This window comes from Peromyscus leucopus, chromosome 10 (genome assembly GCF_004664715.2).
Source record: "Peromyscus leucopus breed LL Stock chromosome 10, UCI_PerLeu_2.1, whole genome shotgun sequence".
Taxonomy (NCBI): Eukaryota; Metazoa; Chordata; class Mammalia; order Rodentia; family Cricetidae; genus Peromyscus; species Peromyscus leucopus.
Genome location: NC_051071.1, coordinates 24,373,746 through 24,401,638, shown reverse-complemented (window position 1 = coordinate 24,401,638; position 27,893 = coordinate 24,373,746). Strand labels below are relative to the sequence as shown.

At 38.3% G+C, this 27,893-nt stretch overlaps 1 protein-coding gene across 1 annotated transcript in view; it reads left to right on the top strand.

Moving 5' to 3' along the window:
- Abca13 (ATP binding cassette subfamily A member 13) overlaps nt 1–27,893 on the top strand; it is a 436,683-nt gene that overhangs the window by 347,288 nt on the left and 61,502 nt on the right. The window contains exon 56 of the mRNA XM_028891010.2: nt 27,226–27,376. Coding sequence (XP_028746843.1) covers nt 27,226–27,376 — 151 coding nt within the window. The remainder of the gene's footprint in view (nt 1–27,225; nt 27,377–27,893) is intronic.

Below are 27,893 nucleotides of genomic sequence, written 5' to 3'. Positions count from 1 at the left end.
AGTCTGATTTCTGAGGACTAGCTCTTATAATATCTGAATGTACAATGCAAGCTACCAAGGGAGAAAAGCAATCAATAGTTTTATTCAGCTGTAAAGCCTATGAATTTTTTTCAACTTTAAATCTTATGCCTTTCCTAGCCTACTGTGTCCATTATTAGAGAAAACTCTCAAAGCAAAGAGAAGGAAATAAAATATGGAAAAGAAACAAGATGAGATATTCTTAAAATAAATTGAGAGACAGCATAACAATACACATTTTTGCAATAAATGTTCTGTCATATTTAAAATTCAAATGCTCAGAAACTGGGTTTCAAAAAGCATGAATTGTACACGACGCACTTAACGTAGTGGTACTGCAACATTCCAGGTGAGGGGAGTGACAGTCTGACAAATAAAACATGATAGAACACATAGACACCTTAACATCTGTTAAATAAAATGTGAGGGAAATGTACACAGAGGTAGAGAGATACAACACATATGGAGAAAATTATCATCACTGTGAATACAACCAGTAAGGCTGTATTTCACGCAGAGTTCCTAAATAAAACTCCACATACTGGTCTGTGAACTCCTCGAGTAACTACTAGAGTAAGTCAGTCGAGCTTACCCCTCTAGGACAAGCCATAGAGAATAGACTCTTAACATCATTATTTAGCAATTTTCTAGAATTTATGTCACTGTTATAAAACGTAACTGTGAAATAAGAGTAATTATATAGCCATCTTTTTCACATAATATATTCGAGTTAGTAGATATAATGGAAAGACATTTAAATGCAATAGCATGTGTTGAGTATGCATGAATATGGAATATGGTCTATGTGGATGTTTATCAGAATATCAAAATAACATTTTACGAGTAATAAGCATGATTGAATACATAGTCATATATTAGTATATATCATGTTGGCAGGTGGAAAACCCAATAGTCTTCATTGTTGTTGGAGGTTTTTACTCTTTTGGGGGCCCACCACCCAGCTCCCAAATAAGTCACACATAGAGGTTTATTCTTAATTATGATTACCCGGCATTAGCTTGGCTAAGATTCTAGCCAGCTTTTCTTAACTTTAAATTATCCCACCTATTTTTTTGCCTCTGGACTTTTATCTTTGTCTATTCCTGTATACCTTCCTTTGTTTCTTACTCCCTGGCTTGCTGTATAGCTGGGTGTCTGGCCCCTGATGTCTGCCTCCTTCTCTGGCTCCTAGATCTCTCTTTTTTTCTCCTCCCAGATTTCTCTTTCAATTTATCCTCTCTGCCTTCCAGCCCCACCTTTCCTTTCTCCTGCCTTGCCATTGGACGCTCAGCTCTTTATTAGACATCGGGTGTTCTAGACAGGCACAGTAAGACAATTTCACAGAATTAAACAAATGCAGCATAAATAAAAATTACATACCTTAAAATAATATTCTACTACACTTCATATTACTCTTTCTCACAAAGTTGTATAGACCAATGATAAATTTATTTGATTTTGAGAAGGGTAGAGGGAGCTTAACACTAAAATTTATGTAGAAGAAGAGAGGAGTTTAACCATGGCATTTTTGAAAGCTAATAGACATTTAGTGGTATTTTAATGCATTGTGTGATTTTTGTAACAAATAGTACATTTCCAATTGGATATATTAATCCATGGAATCAGAGAGACAATAGACTGAATATCTTTTACTCACTGAGGGCATTTTTTCTTAAACAATTAATATAAACTTTATAACATAAAGTTTGGGTGTGTTTAAATAGGAGATTTAAAATATTTATACACCAGAACATTGAATTTCAATATCACAAGTACTAACTAACTAAGGCAGGATTGATAGACATGTGTAAAATATTATAGTGATATAAAATATCTAAGGAGAAAAGACAGTAATCATATACAAAAGAAAATAGACAAGAGAATTCAGCAGAAGACCTGGAGAGATGACACAGGGGTTAGGTGGGTACTGCTCTTGCAGAGGACCCAAATTTAGTTCCTAGCACCATATCAGACAGCTCACAACTAATTGTAACTCCAACTCTAGGGCATCCGATGTCCTTTCCTGGACTCCCCAGACACCTGCACTCACATGTGAACATTCATATACACATACATAATAACTTTTTAAAAAAATTAGCACAACATGAAAAATGACTAGTCAATATTTAAAAGTACTTTCTATCATTAGTATTAAAATGGGAAACAGGCATTTGTATTTTCATCTGTCATCATAAAAATTTAAAAAGTAACCCACAATTTCATGAAGATAGTAAAACAGAGTAAATAATCATGGTGATATGTAACAAAATACATGGTGATATGTATAAAAAGTGCTTGAAATAGTAATTTTTCTTGTAGAATTTTTTTCCCCGAAAAAGAATGGAAACAAATGAAAGACTGAATGAAAATATCAATTTTGTCTTATCTATACCAGCAGAAAGTGAGAAGATACTGTGCTCTTACTATGTATTTGTCTAAAGTATGTGAAATGATATTTAATAAGTTAAGATAGAAGATTAAAGGAACAGGAACATGTATGCATTGTAAGATTAAAACCTAACCCAACTATTTCACAAGTGCTCTCCTGAGGCCATAAGTAGGAAGAAGATGTTCATAGATCGGAGGAACTGCCAGGGTTGATATCACACCTGCCTGAGACATGGGTGGAACTGATGCTCTAGGTTTGGGGTAGTATACTGCTGCTCTGCACAGGGGAATTGATGAGCTGGGTCTTTGAAGGGCCACATCCTTCCTGAAGGTGCAGGTACTGAAAATTCTCTCAGTGACATGGGAGGATGGTGAAAAATCCTGAACGTTTCTCTCTGGGCTGAGTTAGAAAAAACAAAAAACTCTAGCACTTTGGAGTTCTGGGTTTACACTCTAGTTTGGACTCCAGCAGTTCCACATTTTCTGAAAGCCTATCACGCACACAGGTTCTAGGTTTTTCCCTGATGTGTACATATTTCCATGATGTTATACATGACAGAGACACACAATTTTTATTTGGAAGTTAAAAATAAATTGATTTGACAAAAATGGGCTCGATGTTGATACACTCATTGGGATATTCAAGATGAAAATATGAAACTTCTTTGAAACACAGCCCCTACATCAAAGTTTTTCAATTATCTTTTTAAAAAGTAATAGTAAAGGAGAACATGAAATCAAACACTGCAGTTCACACATGACACCTGTCTTCTGTGGATATAAATTAAAGATTGAACAAAAACAAGAATTGTCACACAGAGAATGCAATATACCAGAAAATCAGTATAGAGAATGTATGGAAATTATGGCAACAGGACAAACAATATATTTGAAAATGGCATAATTTCTAAGACTGACAATGATGTTTATTGAATATAAAAGAAAACTATAATGATTGGGTTAAAATTATATGCTACTTATAGAAAAATATGAAAATGTAGTTATTTGAAAAGGAAAGGGAAGGTCCAAGCCATGTGTGATGGTTCATACCTGCAATCCCAGCATTCCTTAGGCCATGCCAAGATGAATCTATCACTTGGAGGTCAAAGCCAACCAGGGCCTATCTAAAAAGTAACAAATAAGTAGAGAAGGATGATAAGGCCCAACATGAGTTTAAGTAGCTCTTAGACTGAAAATGGAGGAGACAGGGAGAGAGGGACAGCACTTGATGAAATAATGGCTGGAAGACTTCCAGTGTTAATAAAACAGATGATTCCTTAAGAACAAGGGAAACATACTTCTCTTGAATAAAAATAAGATGCATTTCATAATGACATTTTATCATGAAAACAAAATCCCCTATGTGAAGACAGAAATTTAAAAATGCAGAAGAAAAGACATTGCAGTAAAAGAGGAAGAGCTTGACCCAGCCTTCAAGATAGCGGCCCCTAGATGCCCCGGTATTGAAAATAACATTTAAGTAAATTTGGGTGGCGGTGGCACACACCTTCAATCTCAGCGCTCGGGAGGCAGAGGCAGGCGGCTCTCTGTGAGTTCAAAGCCAGCCTGGTCCACAGAGTTAAGTACGAAGACAGCCGGACTGTTACACAGAGAAACTCTGTCTCAAAACAAAACAAAACAAAACAAAAACAAAAACAAAAAAAAAACATTTAAGTAAATTAAAGAAAGGGGCAATTAGCCTCTCAGTAGCATCAGCTGCAACTCCAGAGCTCATCAGCTTCTTCTTTTTGGGCCAGCACATATGCACACAGAAGGCATCCATTATTGCCTGGGGAGGGATTCGTGTGACAGAGTCTGTTTCTGAGCACAGGACAGCACCTTGCCTGACAGAGTATCATCAGGGTACAGCACAGGAATGTCATGGATGAAAGTACGCTGGTGTGTTAGCAGCCATGATATAGAGGTGGGCAATTATAGCTTACATTTGTTTCTTATCCAGGCTTTATTTTCCAAATATTGCACCACAATTATGGACTAGATTATGAGGCGATTAAATAGTAAACAGCACAGAAATTCTTTGGAAACACCAGACTTTGGTTTGGTAGTTTGATCAGCACTTCTGAAGCTTGCTGCCTCTTAACACATGCAACTAGGGCAGCTGTTAGGTTTGGACTGTGGTTTCCTCCTTTCGTAAATGACCACTATTACAGAATTCATGTGAGCAATAACTATTAACTGCTATAGCATCATCAAAATGCTCAGGCTTATGAGCATAGCACTGTAGAATTTATATACAAATGAGTCTGCTTCCCATAAACATGTACAATACGAAAATAAAAATACACGGAGCTCACATATTGCTTGCAAAGGCCCAATCCTCCTTTTGACTTGCAGATCACATTAGTGTAGTTTTGGCCATAAACTGACCACATCAGAGCTGCTTGTGAGTCGTTTTTTTCTTCCTCTTTAAAGTAGATGAAAGTTTAACAATGCTGAAATGGAATTAGGAAAATAGTAAAGGGAAAATCCATGCAGTTTTAAGTGGTTATAGTGCCCAATTTTGAGAAAGAGTTCTATATACCTATGTGCGCACGTGAGGGTGTGTCTGGACACATTTCTGTATGTGAACTCTTGCATAATCCCAGTGATGGGCATTGCATTCATTTCCCCCAGCTCCTTGACTGACACTGTGTCAGGCTTTTGGCACTTGTGAGCAGTCTTCACGTTACTACTGCCTGTCTGCATTCTACAGGGTTTCTAGGCCAGTGTGTCCTCAGTCATGTGTCTGCCACATCATCATAGTCTCATGTAAATTGTCCTTTCCCAGAACAGTGTACCATCTTATTCTTTGAAAAGAAAAAAATAATGGTATCTGTTCTGTCTGTCACAGTGACTATTTGATCAGGAATGCAAACCAGCACAAGGCTCCTGCATTTAGCTGTCAGCACTGATTTCAGTGGGCACAGTGAAGATCACCAGTGTGCATTAACTGCCCCCCCATGGTGGGCTGCCCAGGTTTTCAGTGGGATCACTCAGAACAGGCATGCATAGGTATGTTCTCAGTTTTGGATTGAAATGCTCAGTTTGGTGTGTATATTATTTGTCCATATTTGCTCTGTCTCTATAGTACATTGCCTTAGGTGTGTGCTCTGTTCAGAGAGCAGTCTTTAAGGGTCTTGATATTCCTGTTTTCAGCTTTGAATGAACAAGCATTAAATATGTAGCAAACAAATCTAAAAGAACAAATAGCAAGTAGTTGATAGTATCATCAAATTGGGTACTTGCAACAGCCCCCAAAAATGACTGGGGAAGCTCAGAGGTGGCAAATGTCAAGACCTCCTAATTATGAGTCCCAGATAGAACAGTGTTCCCTCTCCAGTGGGCCTTTCAAGTAAACAACAAGGAGCAAGCTAGAGAGAGAGAAAGAGCAAGACATCATCAAAGTGGGTGTTTACAAAATCCAGTAAAAAAAAAATAAGGCCTTTCTTCAACAGTCATGCTGAAATTCCTCACTGAGAGAGATCTAGGGAGAGCATCCTCTCCATCCCCTCCATAGATGAGTTTCAGGCATTTTGTTCCCACTGCAGGCATAGGAACCTCTGTTAGAAATGATTTACCTTTTACTGTTCTCAGGGGGCAATGCTTTCAATACCCTTAGGCTGTGTCACAGTGTCAGGAGAGCAACCTGCCCCAGGATAAGAACATGGGACACTGGAGATAACATGCTTGAGTCTGAAAACAGGCAGTGGTCCTTATTCTTAGAGTCTGCTCTGAACAAGTGCAGACAGAACATAACAACTTACCAGTATAATTTATATTATGGTGTGTTTTTCTGTTATCCAACATACACTGTATTTTTTTCAAAACAAATAAGGCTAATGCACACATGTGCTCGTGTGTGTGTGTGTGTGTGTGTGTGTGTGTGTGTGTGTGTGTGTTTGATTTTTTTAGTGGTAAATATGTATATGTGAATTTTAGTGAAACATTGTGTGTGTGATTTTTAATGGAAAATATCTTGAGAATATAACATTCTGGTGGCATCTCATAGGGATGTGTCTCCTAATTTATTACTTTTCAATAGGACATTGTATTGCACCAATAAATAAATTCCTATGTCCCTGCAAGGGTGTGTCAGTATAATTAAATCAATTTGGGCAATATGCTTCATTACAAAGTAGTATGAAGAAAATTCTGGAAGTCTCTTGGCAGAGAACTATCCTTAAGCATTTTGCTAATTAAGGGATAATGCTCAATAAAAAGGGATATTGGAAGAAATCACTTCCTTTCCCAGACTTTAAATACAAAAGCCAAGCTGAGGTCCTGGTTTATTGTAGATCTATATTCTGCTATTATCTAAGATTCTTCCAATATAGCACTACATTTTCTTTAATGAACAGAGTGAATGCCTGAGGGTGGGAGGCGATTAACACAAGCATGAAGCACCTTATTTTTTGTCTATGCATTTTCTGATGCCACAAGCTATCTGCAAGTTTGTGTATTGTATCTTGTGGCATTTACGTGTTGATATCTGACCTGCAAATGAGAGTTAGTATGTTATATAAGCTTGACACTTCATGGAAAGTACTCTTGGTGGGAATTTGTCTTCCGATGCTCCCATCCTTAGGAACTAGGGCATCTCTAACAAAGCATGGCATTTCTGAGTGCCTTCCTTAGCACACATCAGTGTTGCCCACATGCTCATTTTTCTTGAGGGGCTCTTCTGGTTCAGTAGTGGTAAGCATAGTTGGTTCTACTAACACGTAGAAGCTTTATTCCAAGGTTTCTCCTAAGACCGAACATTGACCATATCTCTGTCAAAATATCATGCTGTTTTGATATTAGTTATTTACTTTGTTATACTGTGAGTTCCCCAGATGTGTGTATTTGAGGCTATCATCTTTTTGTATCCAGAAGGTAGTTTCCGTGGTGCTGCAGGATACCAAAGAACTTTAGTGTTTGTTCTTTCCTGTCAGTCCTCTCCACCCAAAGACACATGCCATTCACCTAGGTCTGTGGTCCCCAACTTATTGACTCCATGTACATGTGTATGTGAAAATGCCTAATGTATTAGTTTAATAGTAAGTGATTTGTCTTTTTCATTTCACAAGGGAAGACTGTGTGGCCCAGAGTGGCATCAAGATCTGACTTAATCACTTAGTTTGGAACTGTTAGCAACTAAATTTTCTTGTTGTCAACTGTCTTTCTTTGTACTCCTTTTTAACGTTTATGGTAATAGTGTCTAGTGTGGTTGAGTCGATGATTCTCTTTAATGATGCTATTAAGAACATGGTTATTTTCCTATGACCAAACAGCACTATTCTACCTAATAGTCATTGTTTTATATACTTATTCTAATAAGCTTTGACTCCTCACATGTAATGTTCATATGCATTGGTGCTGTGATTTGGATGTTAAACATCCTCAAAGATGCGTTATCCTCAGTGTGGCTCTGTTGTCATGTGGTAGAACCTTCTTCAGGCTGTGGGATCTAGTGGAAACCTGTAGATCAATGGAGGCTTATGGGATACTGATCTCTTCGCTTGCTCTTTCTTCCCTTAAAAATAAAATTATGAATTTCCACTGATGAATTGAGCATATGACCCAGATGGGTGGGATCATGACTAGACAGGAATGGCCTGACTTTCCTATGAGTTTTGTGTATGACTACTCTGTGGAGGAATGAGATTTATGAAACAGTGCTTTCCACATCTGAAGCACAGCAATTGCACTGCTGTGCATAGAGTGGACCCTGCTGCAGCTGCTGGGGGTCTTCTACATATGCCTCATGACAGCAGCTTCCTAGAATATGGTGACACAGTGGCATAATGATTTAGAACTAGATCCTTGAGATTTGTCTTGGCCTAAGCTTTGATTTTGCCTCTACTGAGCTGTGGGAAATCCATGACTTCTCTTTTAAACATTTGTTTTCTATTCCTAAAAATGAGATAAAAGCACTTTCCTCAAAGGTTGATACAGAGTATATTAGAGGGCCGGTGAGATACTTCAGCCTTTAAAGACTAGGCTCACAACCAAAATGTTGAATGTACTAGATAATCTATGTCTGAAACATAATGAACACTTGGCAAATTTTTGCCATTAGGCTAATACTTTGCAGGAACTATGAGAAATGTGAGATTAGCACCTGGTAGATCCGTAAGAGCCTGCTCCACCAGGAATCCTTCTCTGTTCACCCCTCAAGTTCTCAGCTAGTTGGATCAAAGCATCCCCTTCTGTAGCATGGCTGCCAAAGTAGTCTGATTTTTTTTCATGGAAAATTTAGCTTGTCATGTAGTTTTCTTTGTTCTAGACTCTGTAGTACCTCTAGTTTTCTTTTTCAGACAACAAATCTGTTGAAAGTATGTGTGTGTGTGTGTGTGTGTGTGTGTGTGTGTGTGTGTGTGTGTGAGAGAGAGAGAGAGAGAGAGAGAGAGAGAGAGAGAGAGAGAGAGAGAGAGAGAGAGAGAGAGAGAGAGAGAGAACATGAATGTAGGTGTGCTTGTATATGTGTGTGTGCATCCTTTTTGATTTTTAAAATAGATGACACTGGCTGAATCACAGTATCTATATTTCATCTATCTATGTTGTTGTAGGATTGTTTTCCTCTTGTGTAACATGACAGCCATCATGAAGGAACATTGCTGTGATGGTCTATAGTAATTATATTGAGATGATTAGTGTTCCCTTGTAGAAGACTGTGGGTGTCATCAATCCCTCATCTGAGATTATAGCTATTGTTCCCTTGTGCCTCTCAGCTGCACGTAGTATAAGAGCATGCCAGAGTGTAGAGGGGGATGAAATGCTGGCTGGGCATGGGGACTGTTCTGTGGATGAGCTTCACAAGTTGCCACTGGTGCTGGGGTGGGACTTTCCAGTGCTGCAGCTGCCCTTGAGTTACCCATGCTCCTATGTAGCTTCCCATCTGACTCCTGTCAGATAACAAATGTATTGGTTCACCAATCTGGGCTTGGATGGAATTCTTTCTTTGGTCTATTGGTCCCCTTGCTGGGAGTGATCAGACATCTTTATGTCCCAGGCAGGAACAGACATGGAACACTGCCTGTGACCTATGTGCCACTGTATACATTATCTGTACTATACTCTCAGTGTTCAGTAACTGGCATCCTGGGAAACCACTCACAGCACAGAGACTAATAAAGCTTCTTTGTCTTTTCTTTTATTATCACTTCCTATTCTTCTGGACTTTCTATTGCACACTTTTCTCTTTCAGTCTCATTTTATTAGTTACTAAGATGCTTGAGCTTGCCCCATGTAGAATTCTGTATCTATTGACAATGTGAAGACAAATGTGACCCTGTTCTGTTTTTAGGCTGCTTTCAGAAGCGCTGCATTCTGAAAAAAAGACAAAAAAAAAAATCACCATTAATCCCTTCAAAGAACCACCAACACATAATCTGTACACTGTTTGTTTGTTATTAAAAACAAATCATGCTACTAAGAAATTATGCTACTAAAGATCTAATCCTGAGGGTCTCTCTTTAGTGATGGAAGTGTGATGACATCAGCAAGGTTTTCATTTTCAGTCAGTCACATTCTTAATCTCTAGCTTGTGTGTTTTATTTATAACTGTGGGCTAATGCTTAGGAAAGCTTTCTTACCTCAACAATGGAATTTACCCAAGGTAATAGTTCAGATGTTTTATTGGCTTTTATTTGACTAAATCCATATTGAGCCTGTATTATATAAAGAGCAAAAGAATACTTGAATTTCAGTCTTCTAAGAGAGTTATCCAAAAAGTGCAATACCATTGATGGAACAATAAGTCTTTGCTGATGTGATATGATGTATTTACTATAGAATAAGTTATATTTATATACACTCATATATGTATATGTGGTCTTAGTTTTGAATTTATTTGACTTTCTCTGGCTGTAGTTCTACCCTCTTCTTATAGACTGTTTTATAATGAGTCTTGACATGAAGCAAAGGTCTCTACCATTAGGTAACCTGCATTTCCCTGTTGTGAAATATGTAAAGAATGCTATGATAATCAGGTCGTGTACCAACCTGAGCTTCATCACTCAGGACTGCAGCCTGACTTCCCATTTACAATAGCTGCTTCCTATAGACTTCATTCAGAGGATACATACTACCCATTGTTTCTGCTGGCCATCTGTTGTTATTTATTTGATTCATATTGTAATGACTGGATTTTTCTATTACATTTTAAATTGGCTATATAGGGAAACTAATATTTATTTTTAAATTTACCAACTATTTTATGAAATTCATTTATTTCACTTTGTCTTTTCTTAATTTAACATGTCCACTTTTGAGACAAAAATGATGGTACTACTTTCTAATTTCTAATATTTACATACACTTAAATTATTTTGTTGATTAATTTTACTAGAATTTTCAGAATTATGCTTAAAAGCTATAATTAAACTAAGTATGTTTTTACAAAGTTTTTTCTTTTTCAGTCCCAACATTGATCACAGGGTCTCATGCACACAAGGCAAGCACTTTCTGGATAAGCTATGGCCTCATCACTAGTTTTAAAAAAATTTTAATGTGACAGTTAATGCTGATTTTGTCAATTTTCAGTCTTTAAAATATTGCTTATCTTATTTCCATCAAATAACTAATATTCCATGATTATTTGTTTCTACTTAATACTTGAACATTGAAAACTTAAACCAAACTCTAGGCATAGGGCTGGGGCTCATCAACCTGCCTCTCTGGAGGGTGAACCATCATTTTGATACAATTCAGACGACAAAAGTTATAAATGTATATTTAATCTTCTTCAATGAAATATCCAATGTTGTGAATTAAGTACCACCCTTGCATTGCGATGGTAATCCAAGTTGATTGTGTGATGTTCCTTTGAATTTTCTAAAAGTTTGACTTTCAAGAAACAGCAGTGAAACATTTTTTAATCCCCCAAACCTGAGTCTGGAGACTAACACTTTTGTTCTTTTCTGTCCTAACAATATGCTCTTGGGTTTAGATTTATACATTATCACATTACCACACCTACTCAAGCTATCACACTGTGGTTAGTTTTTGTTTTATTCTCTAGGTAATTTAGAGAATCATTAGACATGTTACTCTTAGCATGGATCCAGTTGGGGGTAAAAATCTGACTGAGTCAGTGTGACAACCCTTGTCCACAGGCCTGGTTTTCCTTCCCAGATGTGTAGACAGAGGACAGTAGAGACATGAAGCACAAGTGAGCGATGGAAGGGACAGAGAAGTAGAAGTGAGCACACCGTCTCTGCCGGGCTCTGGAGCTTCATGTACAGGGTCTGAGATAGCAGAATGAGGTGTGGACAGAGGTGAGAAACTAGAAGCAGGGTTTCTAAAGCACTCAGTGTTGACTGCTTGCTGAGAACATGAAAATAAAGGACGCTAGAAGACAATTTTTACTTTTAAACTTTATTTCATGTTTAGTCTTGGTTTCCCTGTAGTACTTTTCTTTTAAGAGGAAAAATATATCCTAGTTTGTGCTTTTTTCTTGTCCTTTTTTGGGCAGAAAAATAAAATATGTGTGTATATTCTGAGACTGATAGACACAAAGTTATGACTTTTATATAAGATTTGTTATTCAAAAATTTAGTAGATGGTTGACAAATTTATTTAGCATGAAAAGAGTTTAGTATCATCATTAGTAATGACATGAAAATATTGTGGTTTTTCAAAGGTGATGAAATTATTTCATAGTTTGCAATTATTTTACATATAGAGCTAGCTTCCTGTGACATTCTACTAAATAACAGTCTACATTTATCATGCTGGTCCTGTAAGTTAGATCATCTTGCAGCATCCTAACAATTTTAGTTTGGTGTCTATACACTTTAAACTTTACAGAAAAAAATATGAACTTGAATTTAAATTCTTTTTCTTAGATTTTTTCCAAGTACAAGCAAATTGGAATCTTTGCAAAGCTTTGGGATGCTGAAGAATGCTGTAAATCAAGGCATTTTAATATTCTGTCTCATATTTACCTCTAGTTTATAAACAAAAGATGAAGCTGTTTATCAGCTTTAATTTCAACTTGCCTTTTAAATAGTCACTCTGAGATCTGGACAGAGAATGATCTGTAGGTAGTGTTTTGATCCTCAGCATTCTCCTAAGACTCCGTGGAAAAGCTTGGTCTCCAGCTTCGTGTTTCTGGGACATAGTGAGACTCTTAAGAAGTTTGAAAAGTAGGAGGTCTTCTGTTCTTTGAGGTGTATCCTTGAAGGAGACAGAGGGACCCTGGCCTCTACTTTCTTTTCTGGTTTTCTTGTTAGGAGGTGAATGGTTGTATGTTGCCATATTCTCCCATCATGATGCATCACCAAAGTTCAAAACAATGAGCCAATTTGTCACAGACTGAAAGCTCCAAAGCTTTGCACCAAAATAACCTTCCATTTTGTTACATTGATGGTGTAGATATTTTTGTATAGTAACAAAAGTTTACTAATATATACTTCTTGTATAGAATTTCTTAAAGGTTTAATTTTATAATTGTGTGTATATGTTTGCATCTCTTTGTGGGTATATGCACATGTGTGCAGGTACCCAGAGAGGCTAGAGGCATTGGATTCCCCTAGATCTGGAATTATATGTTTGTGAACTGCCCAGTGGGTATTGGGAACTGAGCCATCTACAAGTGCAATACACACTCTTAGCCACTGAGCCATATGTAGCCCCTAATGTAGGACTTTTTATATTCCATTTTAATGAAAACAAGAATCTTGATTTCCCTGGCTCTGTTTCAACATTGAAGTGTTAAGCAAGCAGGTGCAGAGTAGTTGAAATGCCTTTTTCAATCTCCTGGTTTTTGATAAATGATAACTTTGTTTCTTTATGTGAAAGGTCTTCCTGTAATTTTAAATTTGATACTATTCAAAACCAGGCATTTAAAGTTTAGGAAACTTCTTGGGGCTAGAGAAATGCTTCTGTGATTAAGAGCACAAACTGCTCTTGTAGAGGAACCAGCCTTACTTCCCAGTACCCTTATCAGACAGCTCATATCATCTGTAACTCTAGCTGGAGAAGATCTAATGCCCTCTTCTGGCCTCCACAGACACTGTGCTCATGTGCACGTACACACATACATACACAAACACACACACTCATAATTAAAAAAAAACAAATAAATAAACTGTCTTGGCAGTATCTATTGTATAACTAGTAATATGTATATGATAATCTGAATCTGGATAATATATTTTTGGAAATAATATGTGTGTGTGTGTGTGTGTGTGTGTGATGTAGTTCTGAAAACTACTGCATCAATAGTGACATTCAGGTTTTTTTTCTTTAGATACTGTTAAATGTGATAATAACTTTGTATAACCCCTAACACTGACCTCAAGAAGGAGTACTTTTAGCTTAAGGGTGCTGAGATACTGGAACTAAGTTAATATTTTCTAAGTCAGCCTTCATGTGTCACTAAGTGATGACATCTTGATTCACAGAAACAGACCATAAAATTCTGTAACAGAGTAAAAGGTGATATGCATATTAATCTTTATTTTTTCTTGTAAGATATGTCTATGAGATATTAACCTAGTCTTCTCTTTAGTAAGATATTAGAGAGTATAAAATGTTCCTCACATCTCACTTGTTTTTAAATGCTGGTTTCCAATTAGCATTACTGTTTGGGAGTCTATGGAACCTTTAGAAGGTGCAGCCTTGTGGGAGGAAGCATGGCACTTGGGGTGGGCTGTGAGGGCTTATAGCCTCACCTCACTTCCCATTTGTGCTCTCTGCTTCCTGTGTGTGGTCAAAACAAAGATCTCTCAGCTGCCTGATCTTACCTGCCACCATGCTTTCTCTGCTATTATGTACTATCCACCCAAAACCATTAGCTAAAATAAACTTTTCCTTATGTAATTTGGCTTTGGTCATGGTATTTTGTTAGAGCAATGGAACAGTAATTAATGCACATGGGAAAATTTGCAACTGATATTCAAAAAGCATATGCATAATTTAATGAGATGTTTTGTTGCTCCCAGATTTATAGTATTCTCTTGATGGGATAGCAGGAAAAACATCAGCAATGTGAAAATGTTATTGTTTATGACTTCCCTATATTAAAAGGATTATTTAATTAGTTTAGTGTATTTTCTCTTAGCTATGTTCACAGGAGTTAAATGCAGAAATAGTTAGAGTTTAAATACCCCCTGAAAGAGTGACTGCACTTTCCTATTGCATGTATATTCATATTTAATTACCTATCTAAGAGACTTGAGAAAATCTACCTGTCTTAGATGAGAACACAGGTGGTGTATGTGTGAGTTGTACCTTAAACCTAGGATCTGAATGCATTCCAGCCTTAAGTTATATATTCTTGATCTATATTTAATAAGCAAAGCATCATGGATATACCATATTCTCTTTGAAACAGTATCAAACTACTATTGAGGGTACAGCTCTCTGAAGCCTGGTCATATAGTTTCAGTTACTTTGTGGCATCTGTGAAGACACACATAACACTCCATCAGATCAGACCTGGTTACCTGAACATAAAGTGTATGGCAAATTTGGGGTTAAACCTGTAGATAAATGTGGGCATTGGAAAGGTTAAGCAAGTGTTTGAAAAGCAAGCAAGGTGCAAATGCTGAAATGCTGGAAAGCAAATCATGCTAGGTCCACTGAACAGCCTTTTGCTCTCATTAACTATTTGACAGTTTACAGACTGCTGATAATATAAAGGAAATTAAATGCCTGGAGTGAGAAGGTTCTTGGCAAAGACCTCTCAGAGTGTTCTTCTGAGTTTGTATTTAATTTCTAGGGTTTTTTGAACTGTTGTGCCATTAATTAAAGAGAAAAAAGCCAGTTGGAATGCATCATGATAAAAGCCACTTGAAGTTCATTTTTATGTCAGATCCAACACTGAAAAATGTCTTGTCTTTCCAAGTGGTGCTGAAGCATAAAGCATACAGAATGTTATGACCTTCTCTATTAGGCTGAGATAACCAAGTGCAAACGTGTGGAAACTATGAAATGGATGGGGACATTTTCTAATAGCATAAATATGACTGACGGTGATTCTGATTTAAGAAGTGTGTGGTTAGCATCCCTTGGAGTTAGATGAAAGGACTTAAATAAATAAGCTCATCTTCTTCAGCTAAGATGATCTCTGGATGGGCCATTAACTCCTGCTTTGCTCAAGCTGCATTCACCTACCACATCCTTTTGTATTTAGATCTGCAAAAGACTGTACCTATGGTGTCTCCACACAGACCAGCGTACCACACTACTGAAAAGCGGTTCTGATCACCCAGACTTTAACTATAGTTCTTGATCTTCCTAAATCCTTACTTTGCCCAAAATTCAGATAAGAAAAATGTTATAGAGGGCCCAGAGAGATTGTTCAGCAGTTAAGACCACTGACTGCTTTCTTAGAGGTTTCTTTCCCCAGTGCCCACATGGCAGCTCACCACCATCTATAACTCCAGTTCCAACGCATCTGATACCCTTTTCTAGCTTCTGTTGACACTGCATGCATAGACATACATTTAGGCAAAATGTTTATACATGCAGAATAAAAATAAATAAGATATCAAAAAATCAAGCTAATGAAATGCAGGTAGGAAAAATGCAGTATGCTTGACTTGGCACGCCACTAGTGTGGCTTGAGTGCTGGCTGTGCTGTAGTGCAATAGACTGTGCATCTTCTCTACACACAATCTACCAAACTATTTGCAAATGTAGATATCATTTCAGAGTAACTGCTGCACATCTTGGGGCTTGGGGTATAGCTCAGTAGTAAAGCACTTGCCTAGTATTTTGAAAGCCCTGAGTTTTATCTAAAGTATTTTTTTTTTAAATAAAACAGAAAAAAATATATTTTTTTTGTCCTGTAAGAAAGTGTTATCCAATAAGGAGCTTCTACTAACTACAAAGGAAATGCAACAATTTTAACTGCACATCAGAAGGAACATGCCCTGCTCTGGGAATATGGAAAAAAACTTCTCTGCTTTGGTTCATTGTGAAATCATGATCTTAGTTTTATAGTATCTGAGTAGAAATAAAGCAGCCATCACTGCAAGGGGTAATGGTACCTGTGACGATAAGAAGATAGCAGGCTCATTCTGTAGCTGGGTCCCAGGAGTACACTGGTTCACCTGTACCAAGCTATTTCCATGTTCTAGAGCTCAACAATATCAAATACAGAGAGTACATACTGACCAAGGACAGGACAGAGGCAGAAAGTGTCTGGAGTCTGTAACAATGAGAATATTGAATATGTGTGTTCCATATCTCCAAGTTGGTCAGAGAGTTAAATGAAACCTATCTTTAATTGCCTGAGTGCTTTGAAGTTGACAACTATAGAAGAATCTTAGTAAAACCTTCTTAACTTCAAAGATTGAGGCAGATGTTTTACAAATTAACACACAGATGTTAGCAACAATCCTTAAAACATTAACTTTAAAATTAAGCCACATAATTCCTTCACATAATAATTATATAATTTGGTGAATATTTATAATGTTATGTATTTTATAACCATTACCAGGAAATATGTTAATGAATGGTCCTCAGAATCTCTGTCACTTTCTCCTTCAAACCAAATATTCTCTTGACTAACTATCATAGATTATTTTTGCTGTAGGTTCAATTAAAATGAAATTATAATTTTTTCATTTTTTTTTAAAGAGAAGATTTTATTTCTAGTCATTCGGCACAGATGTTCTAAATGTGGGTTCTTTGTGTTTATCCTATTTGGGTTTTGTTGGGTTTGGGTAGCACACCATAGTTGCCTTCAAATGTGTAAATTATTTGTTCAAATCCATGTCCTTTCTTGTCCCCCTTCTCTTTATGATACTGTGGTTACACACAGGCAACTGTGGAGCTGTTTTCTTTCCTTGTTCTTTCTGCATTCATGCTTGTCTGAATTTTTCTTGTTCTGTTTCCAGCTCCTTTTCTAGTACCTGGGGCCTTTAATTATTCTCATTCCCATGAGCTGTTTTATTCTAGACACTATGCTGTCCAGTCCTAGAAGTTCTGTTGTTCATTTCTATATCTTTAATGTTTTCCTCTGTATGTTCTTACTCTTTTTTAAAACAGGTTTTCTCTTGAAATCAATACTTTATTTGAAATGTTACTTTTCTATTAATTTTCTTCACAGCTTCCTTTTTTAACTTTATAAATCACATGTATTGTGGTCAAAATAACATGTTTATTGTAGTAACAGGAGACATCTCTTAAACTAGTTTTTCAAAATTTATTCTTCTCTCATACATTACATCCCGACTACAGTTCCTCTTAAATTAGAATGTGATTTTCTTAAATTTATTCTTCTCTCATATATTACTTCCTGACCACAGTTTGCCCTCTCTTCACTCCTCCGAGCAACCCCCCCCCCACCAACTTCTTGCCTCTCCTCCAGATCCATTCCTCCTCCCTTTCCCTTCAGAAAAGACCAGGCCTCCCACAGTTATCAACCAAACATGGCACAACAAGTTACAATAAGACTAGGCAAATACCCTCCTATCAAGGCTGGATAGGCAACTCAGTAGGAAGAAAAGGGTCCCAAGAGCAGGTAAAAGAGTCAGAGATACCCTGCTCTCGCACTGTTAGGAGTCCCTCAAGAACACCAAGCTAGCAACCATAATATATGTTCAAGAGACCTGTCTCAGACACATGAAGACTCTGTGATTGCTGCTTCAGTCTCTGGGATCCCCTATGAGCCCTGCTTAGTTGATTCTGTGGCCATGTTCTCATGGTGTCCTTGAATCCTCTGGCTCCTACAATCTTTCCTTCCCCTCTTCTGTGGGGCTCCTTGAGTTGCACCTAATGTTTGGCTGTGGGTCTCTGCATCTGATCCTATCTGTTGCTTAATAAAGCCTCTCTGATGATAATTAGGCTAGGCACTGATCTATGAGTATAGCAGAATATCATTAGAAATCATTTCATTGATTATAGTTTTTTTTTTTTTTTTTTTTTTTTTTTTTTTTTTTTTTTTTTTTTTTTTTTTGCTAGCTATGTTTGATTTTATCCTGGGTGTCTGGGTTATCCAACATCTGATCTGGTTCCTGACCCTCCAGGCACTTTTAGTCATGGGCTCCCTTTTGTGGTGTTGGCCTCAAATTGGACCAGTTATTGGCTGGCTACTCAATAAGTCTTTTATGAGAAGCTTCTTTTCCATAATTTCCACTGGTGAAGTAATTAGTACCCACACTGTTGCATGCTATGATGATTTTTTTCCTTCATACTATTGACAAGTATTGGAATGAGCATTATTGGTACAAGCATGAAGAACCATCTATATAATGCAGGTATGAAGGGATACAAATACTTCTATAGAACATTGTGTACTGATCTTTTTTTTAATTTAAAAAAGTTATTTTCAAATTTTACATACCAACCACAGTTCCCCCTACCTCTCCTTCTCTCAGTACCCACTCCTTGCTTCCCCCATGTTTTGGTTAATTTTGATTAAATCTACATACTTCAGAATTTATAATCTTAAGTGTAACATTGAAATGGTTATATTCATAAAAATGCATGATGGTTTTTTTTTTTTTTTAAAAAAAACTTCTTTATTGACTCTTTTGGAGTTTCACATCATACACCCCAATTCTTTTCACCTTCAAGTCCCCCCAAATCCCTCCCTTATCCAGAGCACACCTCCCCATACACACATAAGGAAACAAATCAAAGTAAGCAAGCAAGCAAACAAGAGCCAAAGCAAAACCAAACCAAACCAAAACAAGACAAAATCAACAACAGAAAAATCTCTTCTTTCCTGCTTCTCCAACATCTCTTTGTTTGTCCTGGCAGCAAAGGAGGCTTCAGCCTACCATATAGTATATTTCTTTGTTTCATTTGTTTTACTGGCAAATATTTATTGCAATGAGTCACCGGTCTGGTTCAAGGCCTCTGATTTCTGGTATACCATCATCAATTAATCCTCATCAGAACTCCTCTGGATATCCTGTGGATGCCACAAGTCTTGGAGATCTTGTGGGTTTCATTCCACAGGATAGGTTCCCTTCACTAGGTCACTCCAGCAGGTCCTAGATGGGGTAGATGCTAAGGTGGGTCAACCCAAGGACAGGCTGTGGGCCTGGATGGAAGCTCAGTCCAGGGCTCCTGGGGCCACCTACCTCAGGTGAAGGGGTGGAGTCAGCTCCCCTAGACGTATGCCCTCAGGGTCGGTTCACCTTGGCTTTGGTGAGGGGTGGGGGCCATCTCTCCAGCGCGCAGGGGCCAGCTCTCCTGTTATAGGGTCCAGTAAGAGGTAAAGCTAGCTTTTCCAGGGCTAGCAAAGGGTGTGGCCAGCTCAGCATGGCCCTCTGCATCTCACATGGTTCTTATGGCCTCCTGAGAGGACACAGGCCACAGACATTCACACAGACCCCAGCTACAGCTGGACCATGGATCCACACATTGCCCTCAGCAGCAGCTTGGGGCAGGTCAACATCCTGGCTCTGGGTAGAGGGACTGGCCACTCAGGTGGGAATGGATTTGGCCCTAACCTTGGCCTCTAGGTGACCTTTGGTGGCAATGTAGCTGGACTTCAGCACAGTCCCCAGCCATGGTAGAACCATGGATGCATGATGATTTTTAGTATTTAACCTCAGAATATTTTTTATCACCTTCTAAATAGACTCTGCACACATTAGTCTTTCTCCTTCGCCAGTCCCTTCCCTGGCCATCAATTATCATGAATCTATTTTTGCCTCTATAGATCTGTCTATCTATATACATGGACCATATAAATGGAGAAGTTCCTATAGATAGTATCATATAATAAACCTGTTTTATTTCTAATTGAGATTTTGTCAAATGTGGTATTTTTAAATGGTGTTTGTCCTTTATTAATTCAGTATATAAGGATTAATTTTAGCATACTGAACTAACTTTGTCTTCCTTGGGTTTATCTTACTTTCTTATATCTATTTTTCCTTGAGTATTACTGGGGTTGATTTACTTGTACACATGGTTTCCTACTTACTAGATTCCAAACATAGTTTTTCAATTCTATGATGGTCCAAAAGAAATATGCATTCATTAGAAACTATATTTTGAATTTTCATCTCTTCCAAGGCTAATAATATGCAGTAATAATACTTCCACAGTGCTCAACTGTAGGCTAATTTGAGTACTAAAAATGTTTAAGGTAGACCAGTTGGAGCTATTTTGTTCATTCATTGAGCAATTGAAAAGTAGTAATGCATTCCCCCCTCCCATCCCTGGAGCAGAATCTTCTTACAATAGACTGGAGCTTGATAAATAGCCCAGGCTGGTCTTGAGCTCATGATTGTCTTGCCTTTACCTCTGAAGTGCTAGACTTATTGAAATGTGTCAACACAGCTGGCAGTAAAAGCATTTTTGATTTATGATATTTTCAGTTCACATTTAGTTTACTGGGGCATAACCCCATTGTTAGTTGATGAGAGTGTGCATTTTGCAAGAATTCGTATGTCTACAGTTCTAATAAATCACAGACTTTTCTTTCCTTCTCATGTCCTTGGATCCATTACCAGGCTGTTAGGATTTTTAGGAAATTTGCTCAGAGTTGTATTTGTCTTTTCTTTGTTTGAAACAGACTGAAGGATTGATGTTTGTCTTCAAACATTCATTAGAACTCACTACTGAAATTATTTGGTTGGTCCTGGGGTTAAATTGGAGCACTTTAAAGAGTTCTTGTTCAACCTAATTCCTTGTGCACCTGATTAAAAAAAGTTTGTTTTACCCCATCCAAACAATTCAGTTGTTTGTTTATTCTTAGGTACCTGTTCATCCACTATGAATTTATCCCCACAAGGATTTGAGTACTGCTTTACCATAAACCTCTTTGCTTCTATATCATAATAGAAATGTTTGTTGCAATTTTATCATGTGAATCTTTGTTTGTTATTGTTGTTGCTATTTGTTTTATTTTTATTTTTCTTGGCCAGTGTAGCTAAGTTTGGAGTTTTTGTTTCTCCAAGAATTAACTTGTGTCTTTGAAGGTTTTTGTTGTTATTTTGTCTTTTCTATTTTATCTATTCCTTTAATCTTTGTTCTGCTATTCCTTATGATATAGGTTTACTTTGTCTCATTTCTTTTTTGTTCCAGATCAAGATAGTCCATATTTTTTTTTTTTTACTAAACCTTTTTGGTAAAAGGAAAAATAATTCTTTCTAATATTTTCTGTAGTGATAGTAAAATATTTGAGGTTGCACAGAGCTTATAAAGCATTACATTTCTCAAATATTGAGATCAAGTAAACAAGTTTGAACTTCCTGGATTTTCCATTTGACTCAATTATCCATAGTAACAAGCTCTAATTCCTTGCATAAATTTCAAGGGCAAGGTTTCATCATGGCTGATGCCTTTACCACTGCTGTTTCCATTAGTATCTAGTGATCCCACTTCACAGAGGAGTTTTGCGTTTGGTGGGATTGGGACACTAGGCTGTCATTTTCTTATGTCCCTCCCATCACTGTCCCCAGGTAAGAGAGCCTCAGTTACAGATTCCCTTCATTTTCTCCTGTGTATGGGCTCATCTGGCCTTGTCTGACTCTGTAGACCCACATCTTCTTTTTATCTCTAAAGAATAATATCAGTTCTGCTTAGCACCTTAGCCTCTCAGGAACCATTTTCCGCATCTCATTGTCATCTGTCACAATGACCTGAGTTTCAGGAAGATGAGACCACATTTCTTATCACAATGAAGTTTCCTTCTCTTTGGACCCATGCCTACCACTGGTACCATTGCTACACTTTACCTGGAGGTGTCCTGCATTTGATCCAGTTGTCAATGTTTCATGGGCCAAGACTCTCTGAATAGTTTTAATTAAGTATTTGATTTCCTTTTAGTTATAAAACATTTTAGGCTTTCAAAAAACCAAATCCCAGATTGACCTCAACTCTGATAATGAATTTAAACTAACATGCTTGCAACTACAGATAACACACACATACACAAACATGATTATAAATATACATACGTATATAATTCTATTGAGTTATCTCCCTATTAGGTTTTCCCAAGTTAGTAACTAAATATACAAGGATTCTTGAAACTTATATTTTCATTCAACCTTTGCATTTTTGCATGAGACAAACAAATACCCTGTGGTGAGTCATGATGTAAAATGTATTCATTGTTTATCAGACTACAAATTCAAGAGGACATCCTCCTTGACAGTCTCATTTCCTATGCAAGAATGAGTAAAGGACACACACATCATGAGAATGATTGTGAAACAATCACAGTATTATTGCACACTAGAGGAAGAAGATCCTACCAGACATGGGTTGGGTGAAGACTGCCTGCTTTAGAGATGAGGATTTATTGCTGTTTTTCCATGGTAGAAGGAAGAGCTGTACTATGATTTCGCCCCAGGTGGCCTTTATAAGGATAAAGAACCAGTCAGAATACTTTAAGGTATGGTAGGGAAGGAAGAGGAAGGAGGGAAGAGGGGAAAGAAGAGAGAGGAGATATATTCTATTGCGAGAATTTGCCCATGTGATTATGGAGCCTGAGAAGTCCTACAACAAGCTATTTGCCATTCATAAAGTGGAGACTCAGGGGTGCCAGTAGAGTGATTCAGTTCAAGTCCTCAAACCCAGAGCCAAGGAAATTGGTGTTGTAGTTCTCATCTGAAAACCCAGTGATCAGCTGGTTCTACCTCTGCCCTCTAAAGTCCAGAGTGTTCTCACAGTGCTCTCATGCCAGAGGGAAAAGGGAAAGGGTATACCAGCTCAGGGAAGGAAAGGATGGGAGGGAAGATGAGAGGGGAAGAGACAAGGAGAGAAGAAGAGGGAAGAAACAAGGAAGAAAAAGATGGAGGGAAGGAGGAGGAGAGAGAGGGGAGAGAGAGGAAGAGAGAGAAAGGTGAATTCATTTCTTTTGTCTCGCTGTTTCATCTGACTCTCAAGCAGGTGGGATGGTAACCTGCTGCTTTAAGTGTGCTTCCCTGAACCAGGGCTTTTCTGGAAACACTCTCGCAGACACACTCAGAAGTAACACTTTCCCAATGTCTATAGATCTAATTTATTTATTATTATTATTTTTCCTTTTTGTTTTTTTAATTAGAATATAATTACACTATTTCTCCCCACCTCAACCCTCCTAAAATACTCCTCATTACTTATTTCAAATGCATGACCTCTTTTATTATTATTCTTAATTCAGTCAAGTTGATTCTTATTAAATATCACAATCACCTGCTTTTTGAGATCCCAGTGTTTATGACCTAATCCTTCTTTTAAAGGTACTACCTCTTAATACCATTGCTTAGAAGACTAGCTTCCAAAGTCTAAATTCAGGGGTTTCACATGCATCCTGGAGAGCACTGATATGTAAATGGCGCTGGTGGTAGTGCTGGCTACTGGCAGAAAAGTCACTGGACATGGCCACAACTACCAGAGTTACAAAGAGCTTTATTAGAAGGAAGGAGGGAATAGGAGGGGGAAGAGCCAGGCCTGGGGAGAAAGAAAGATGGAAGGAGCAGAGCAGAGGGCAGGGAGCAGAGAGGGAACAGAGAGAGAGGGAAGAGCAGAGAGAGAGAGAGAACAGAGGGAGAGGGCGGGGTCCACATGTGGCTTTTTAAAGGTGCAGATTGTGTGACCATGCTGTGCTTATGTAGTCACCAGTGCCCATTGATGGCATAAGACACAAGATCCCAAGGAGTGAAGGCAGGATCCTAATAAGCATGAAGTAAGCTTAAGTGTATGTTGTTAAGTGAAAGCATCCATGGCATGCTTTCAACTCTGTGACATTCTGACAGAGGTAAAGTCACAAAACACAAGAACATCAATGCTCCTGAAGCTTGGCATGAAGACTAGAAAGGGTTTGTTAGACTGGAAGTGAGTGAGATTAGTCTTGCTGGTCCTGTCACTGGTGGGTACCTGACAGGGCACACTGTGAAATAAAACTAGAGCACACAGTACAAACCTGCCCTACATGCTGGACTTAGCTGTTAGATCAGTTGTAACTGGAAAGTTTCTCTCGATCTCCCACCAAGCCCTGGCAGTCCCGCAGCCCACTTATAAAATATATGCACAGACTCATATTATTTAAACTGTTTGGCCTAATGGCTCAGGCTTCTAGCTATCTAGTTCTTAAATTAACCCATTTCTATAAATCTATACCTTGCTACATGGCTCATGGCTTACCAGGATCTTACATGTTGGTACTCATGGCAGCAGCTGGCAGTGTCTCCTGACTCAGCCTTCCTGTTCCCAGAATTCTCTTCTCTGCTTGTCCTGCCTACTTCCTGCCTGGCTACTGGCCAATCAGCATTTTATTAATACAGAGCAATATCCACAGCAATCAGTCATAGCAAGTCTGTCACGTTGGTGCGCGTCCATCCCAATGGTAGCACAGTGAAAGGGAGGACAGTGACGTATGGAAGCTTGTGATGACCTTTGCAATTGGGCCTGTTAACTCTTTCTACTTTTCATATATTCAGTGAAAGTTTATGTACACTTGTTATAATTAAATTGAATTATAAAACCTTTAACTGAAATTTTAAGGGTTGATACATTAATTATTTACAGTAGTTTTTTGTGGAAATATTACTGTGATAGCCATTTATTAAGAACATATGTGCTAAATATGAAGCTCAGTGACAGACACACATATACACATACACCTACACACACATATACACACCTACACATTCATACACACATAAACCCATGAGTATGCTGGACTCATGGGTTGCTACTGGGAGGAAAGAAAGTTTTGTACTCTACCATCTTAGGTTCTTTGCTATGGCCCTGGTAATTAAACCAACAAAGGCATATTTAATTGCATATATACAAACAAGAGGTTTACAAAGAATAATTATGCATTATATGTAATTATATATATACATATATATGTAACTATAGAAAAAGAAACTAATGGAAAAGAAAAGATGGAAGGAAGGTTTCTTAGTTAGGCTTTCTATTTCTGTGAAGAGACACCATGACTACTCTTATAATGTACTCTTACAATTGGGGTGGCTGGATTACAATTTCAGAGGGTCAGTCCATTATCATTATGGTGGGGAACACAGTGGCATGCACACAGACATGGTGCTGGTGAAGTAGCTGAGAGTCCTACATCTTGCAGGCAACAGGAAATGATCTTAGGGTCACACTGAGCAAAGCTTGAGCAGAAGAGACTTCAAAGCCCAACCCCACAGTGACACACTTCCTCTAACAAGGCCATATCTACTCCAACAAAGCCACAGCTCCTAATAGTACCACTCCCTTTGGGGGCCATTTTCATTTAAACCACCACAGAAGGGCAGAAGAGAGGAAGGATCAAATGATGGATTAGAAGAGAAAGGCTTATCACAGGTATTATCAAATGGAAAGGGGTTTGGAGCTTTGGGTGAGAAGGTGAGTTCTGGAGAAGAGAGAAAGTGTCTGGTAAATTCACCTCTTCTCCTTATATTTCTAGGTGAGCAGAGCAGTCACTGTAAGAAGCAAGTGCAGAGATATCTTTGCAAGTTGGCATGTCCTTTACAAAGGGGAAGTTTGTGAACTCTTTATTATGGAGCTGGTGAAAGATAAAATAGCTTTCTCAGAGTTTGCTGGTTTAAGTAAGCTGTTACCTTTAGCTGAATAGTCCATGTGCCAAAATACACATTTTGGTGTGGCATTTTCTGGTACCCTTCATTTGTCATTAGATGAAAATAGTTTGTGCAAAATTGTTAGCTATAGGAAACACAGTAGAACAATTGAGATGGATGAGTCAGTGTTGCCAGAATCCTAAATGGTCTTATAATAAAAACCTGGAGCCAGATATTGGGGTAAATGCAGAAAGATCAGAGGAGACAAGCTACAGCCACTTCTCACCTTGCCATCTCCTCAGCCAATCCTGTCTCCATGGATCCTAAGACTGAATGCTCCTGAGTCCTCAGCCACAAAGGGCCTGAATTCCTGTCTCCTCCTACCTTATATGCTTTTCTCTGCCCAGCCATTTCACTTCCTATCTCAACCTTCCTAGTGCTGGGATTAATGGTATGTGAGCTTCCCAAATACTAGGGTTAAAGGTGTGTGCCACCACTGCCTGGCTCTGTTTCTTTCTTAGACTGGATTAATCTCATGTAGCCTAGTGTGACCTTGAACTCACAAAGGTCCAGATGGATCTCTGCCTCCTGGGTGCTAGGATTAAAGGTGTGTGACACCACTGCCTGTTGTGATATTTTATTTGTGCTGAAATGTGATATTTTATTTGTATGTTAATAAATAAAGTTTGATGGAGATCAGAGGTCATAGCCAGCCATAAACAGAAGTCAGGTAGTGGTAGCCCACACCCTTAATCCGGTCACATGGCAGGCAGAGTCTCTATGTGTTCAAGGGCACAGCCAAGTGTGATGACACATGCCTTTAATCCCAGTATCAACCACAGAGACATGGAGGTCTGAATAAACAGGCAGTGATGAGGAAGTGAGGTGACTAGGTTAAGAGCCAATGAGAAGGCAGAACAGGAAGGCAATAAAAGCACAGGTTAGACAGAAAGAAGTTCTCTTGGGAAGTGATGGCAGTGTGGTGAGCTAAGATTAGTTTGGTGGCTATCACTATTGCTCTGATATCTATAGCTTGCACCCCTGTATTTGGCTCTGTATTTCTTATACCAGGCAGTCTACAACTGCCTGAACCTCTATGGCTAACTCTGTGACTCGCTCTGTCCTCTGATCTTCAGGTAAGTTTTATTTCTTTGATTATAAACAATATATCCCAGCACTTGGGAAGCAGAGGCAGGCAGATACCTGTGAGTTCAAGGTCAGCTTGGGTTACAGAGTGAGTTCCAGGAAAGGGGAAAAGCTACACAGAGAAACACTGTCTCAAAAAAAAAAAAAAAAAAAAAACAACCAAACATATATCTCCATGAGTCAGATCTAAGGGATGTCTTGATATATATTTATAAAGCCTTTTGTCAGCCTGTTCTACTTGTGTGTGCAGAGATATGGTGGATCTGACTTCTGCTGGCAAAGTGGGCATCCTCTTTGGCTACTGTCCACAGCAGGATGCCCTGGATGAGCTCCTGACTGGCTGGGAACATCTCCAATACTACTGTAGCCTCCGTGGGATTCCAAAGCAGTACATTCCAGAGGTAAGCAATCTTGGGGGTTTCCAGAGAAAAGGGATCCACTAAGGGATCCTAGTCTATCAGCTGTGGCTCCAAGGCTGTTCTCTCATCCCAGGATAAGAAGTCACTACCAGATGAATTCGTGGAAGTCATTTTCCAACATTAAAATTTGTATTAGTATTGCATATTTAAAAAATGTGTCTGTGAGAGAGTTCTATGCAAGGAGATAAGAAAAAAAAATAATACCCTCTGTTACTTTGTATCCCTAAGCTTTTATCTTTTTCCTATAAATGACTGTGTATTTCCTGGCCTATGAATTTGTGGTCAGGAACAAATACTGCAAAACTGAACACAGAGTGTTTGTGGAACTTGGGAGTTGTTGAAGTGGATAGCTCCTCTGAGAGCAGGAAGAAAGTTTCCTGTGAGGAGTGCCTTTCTGGGTGGTCTCAGAAGAATGAAGGAGCACCTGGAACTGCAAGAACTCTCAGGCCTCCCTACACGCTGCCTGAGAGTGATGGAGAGCAGGTGAAGCAGTGGCCAG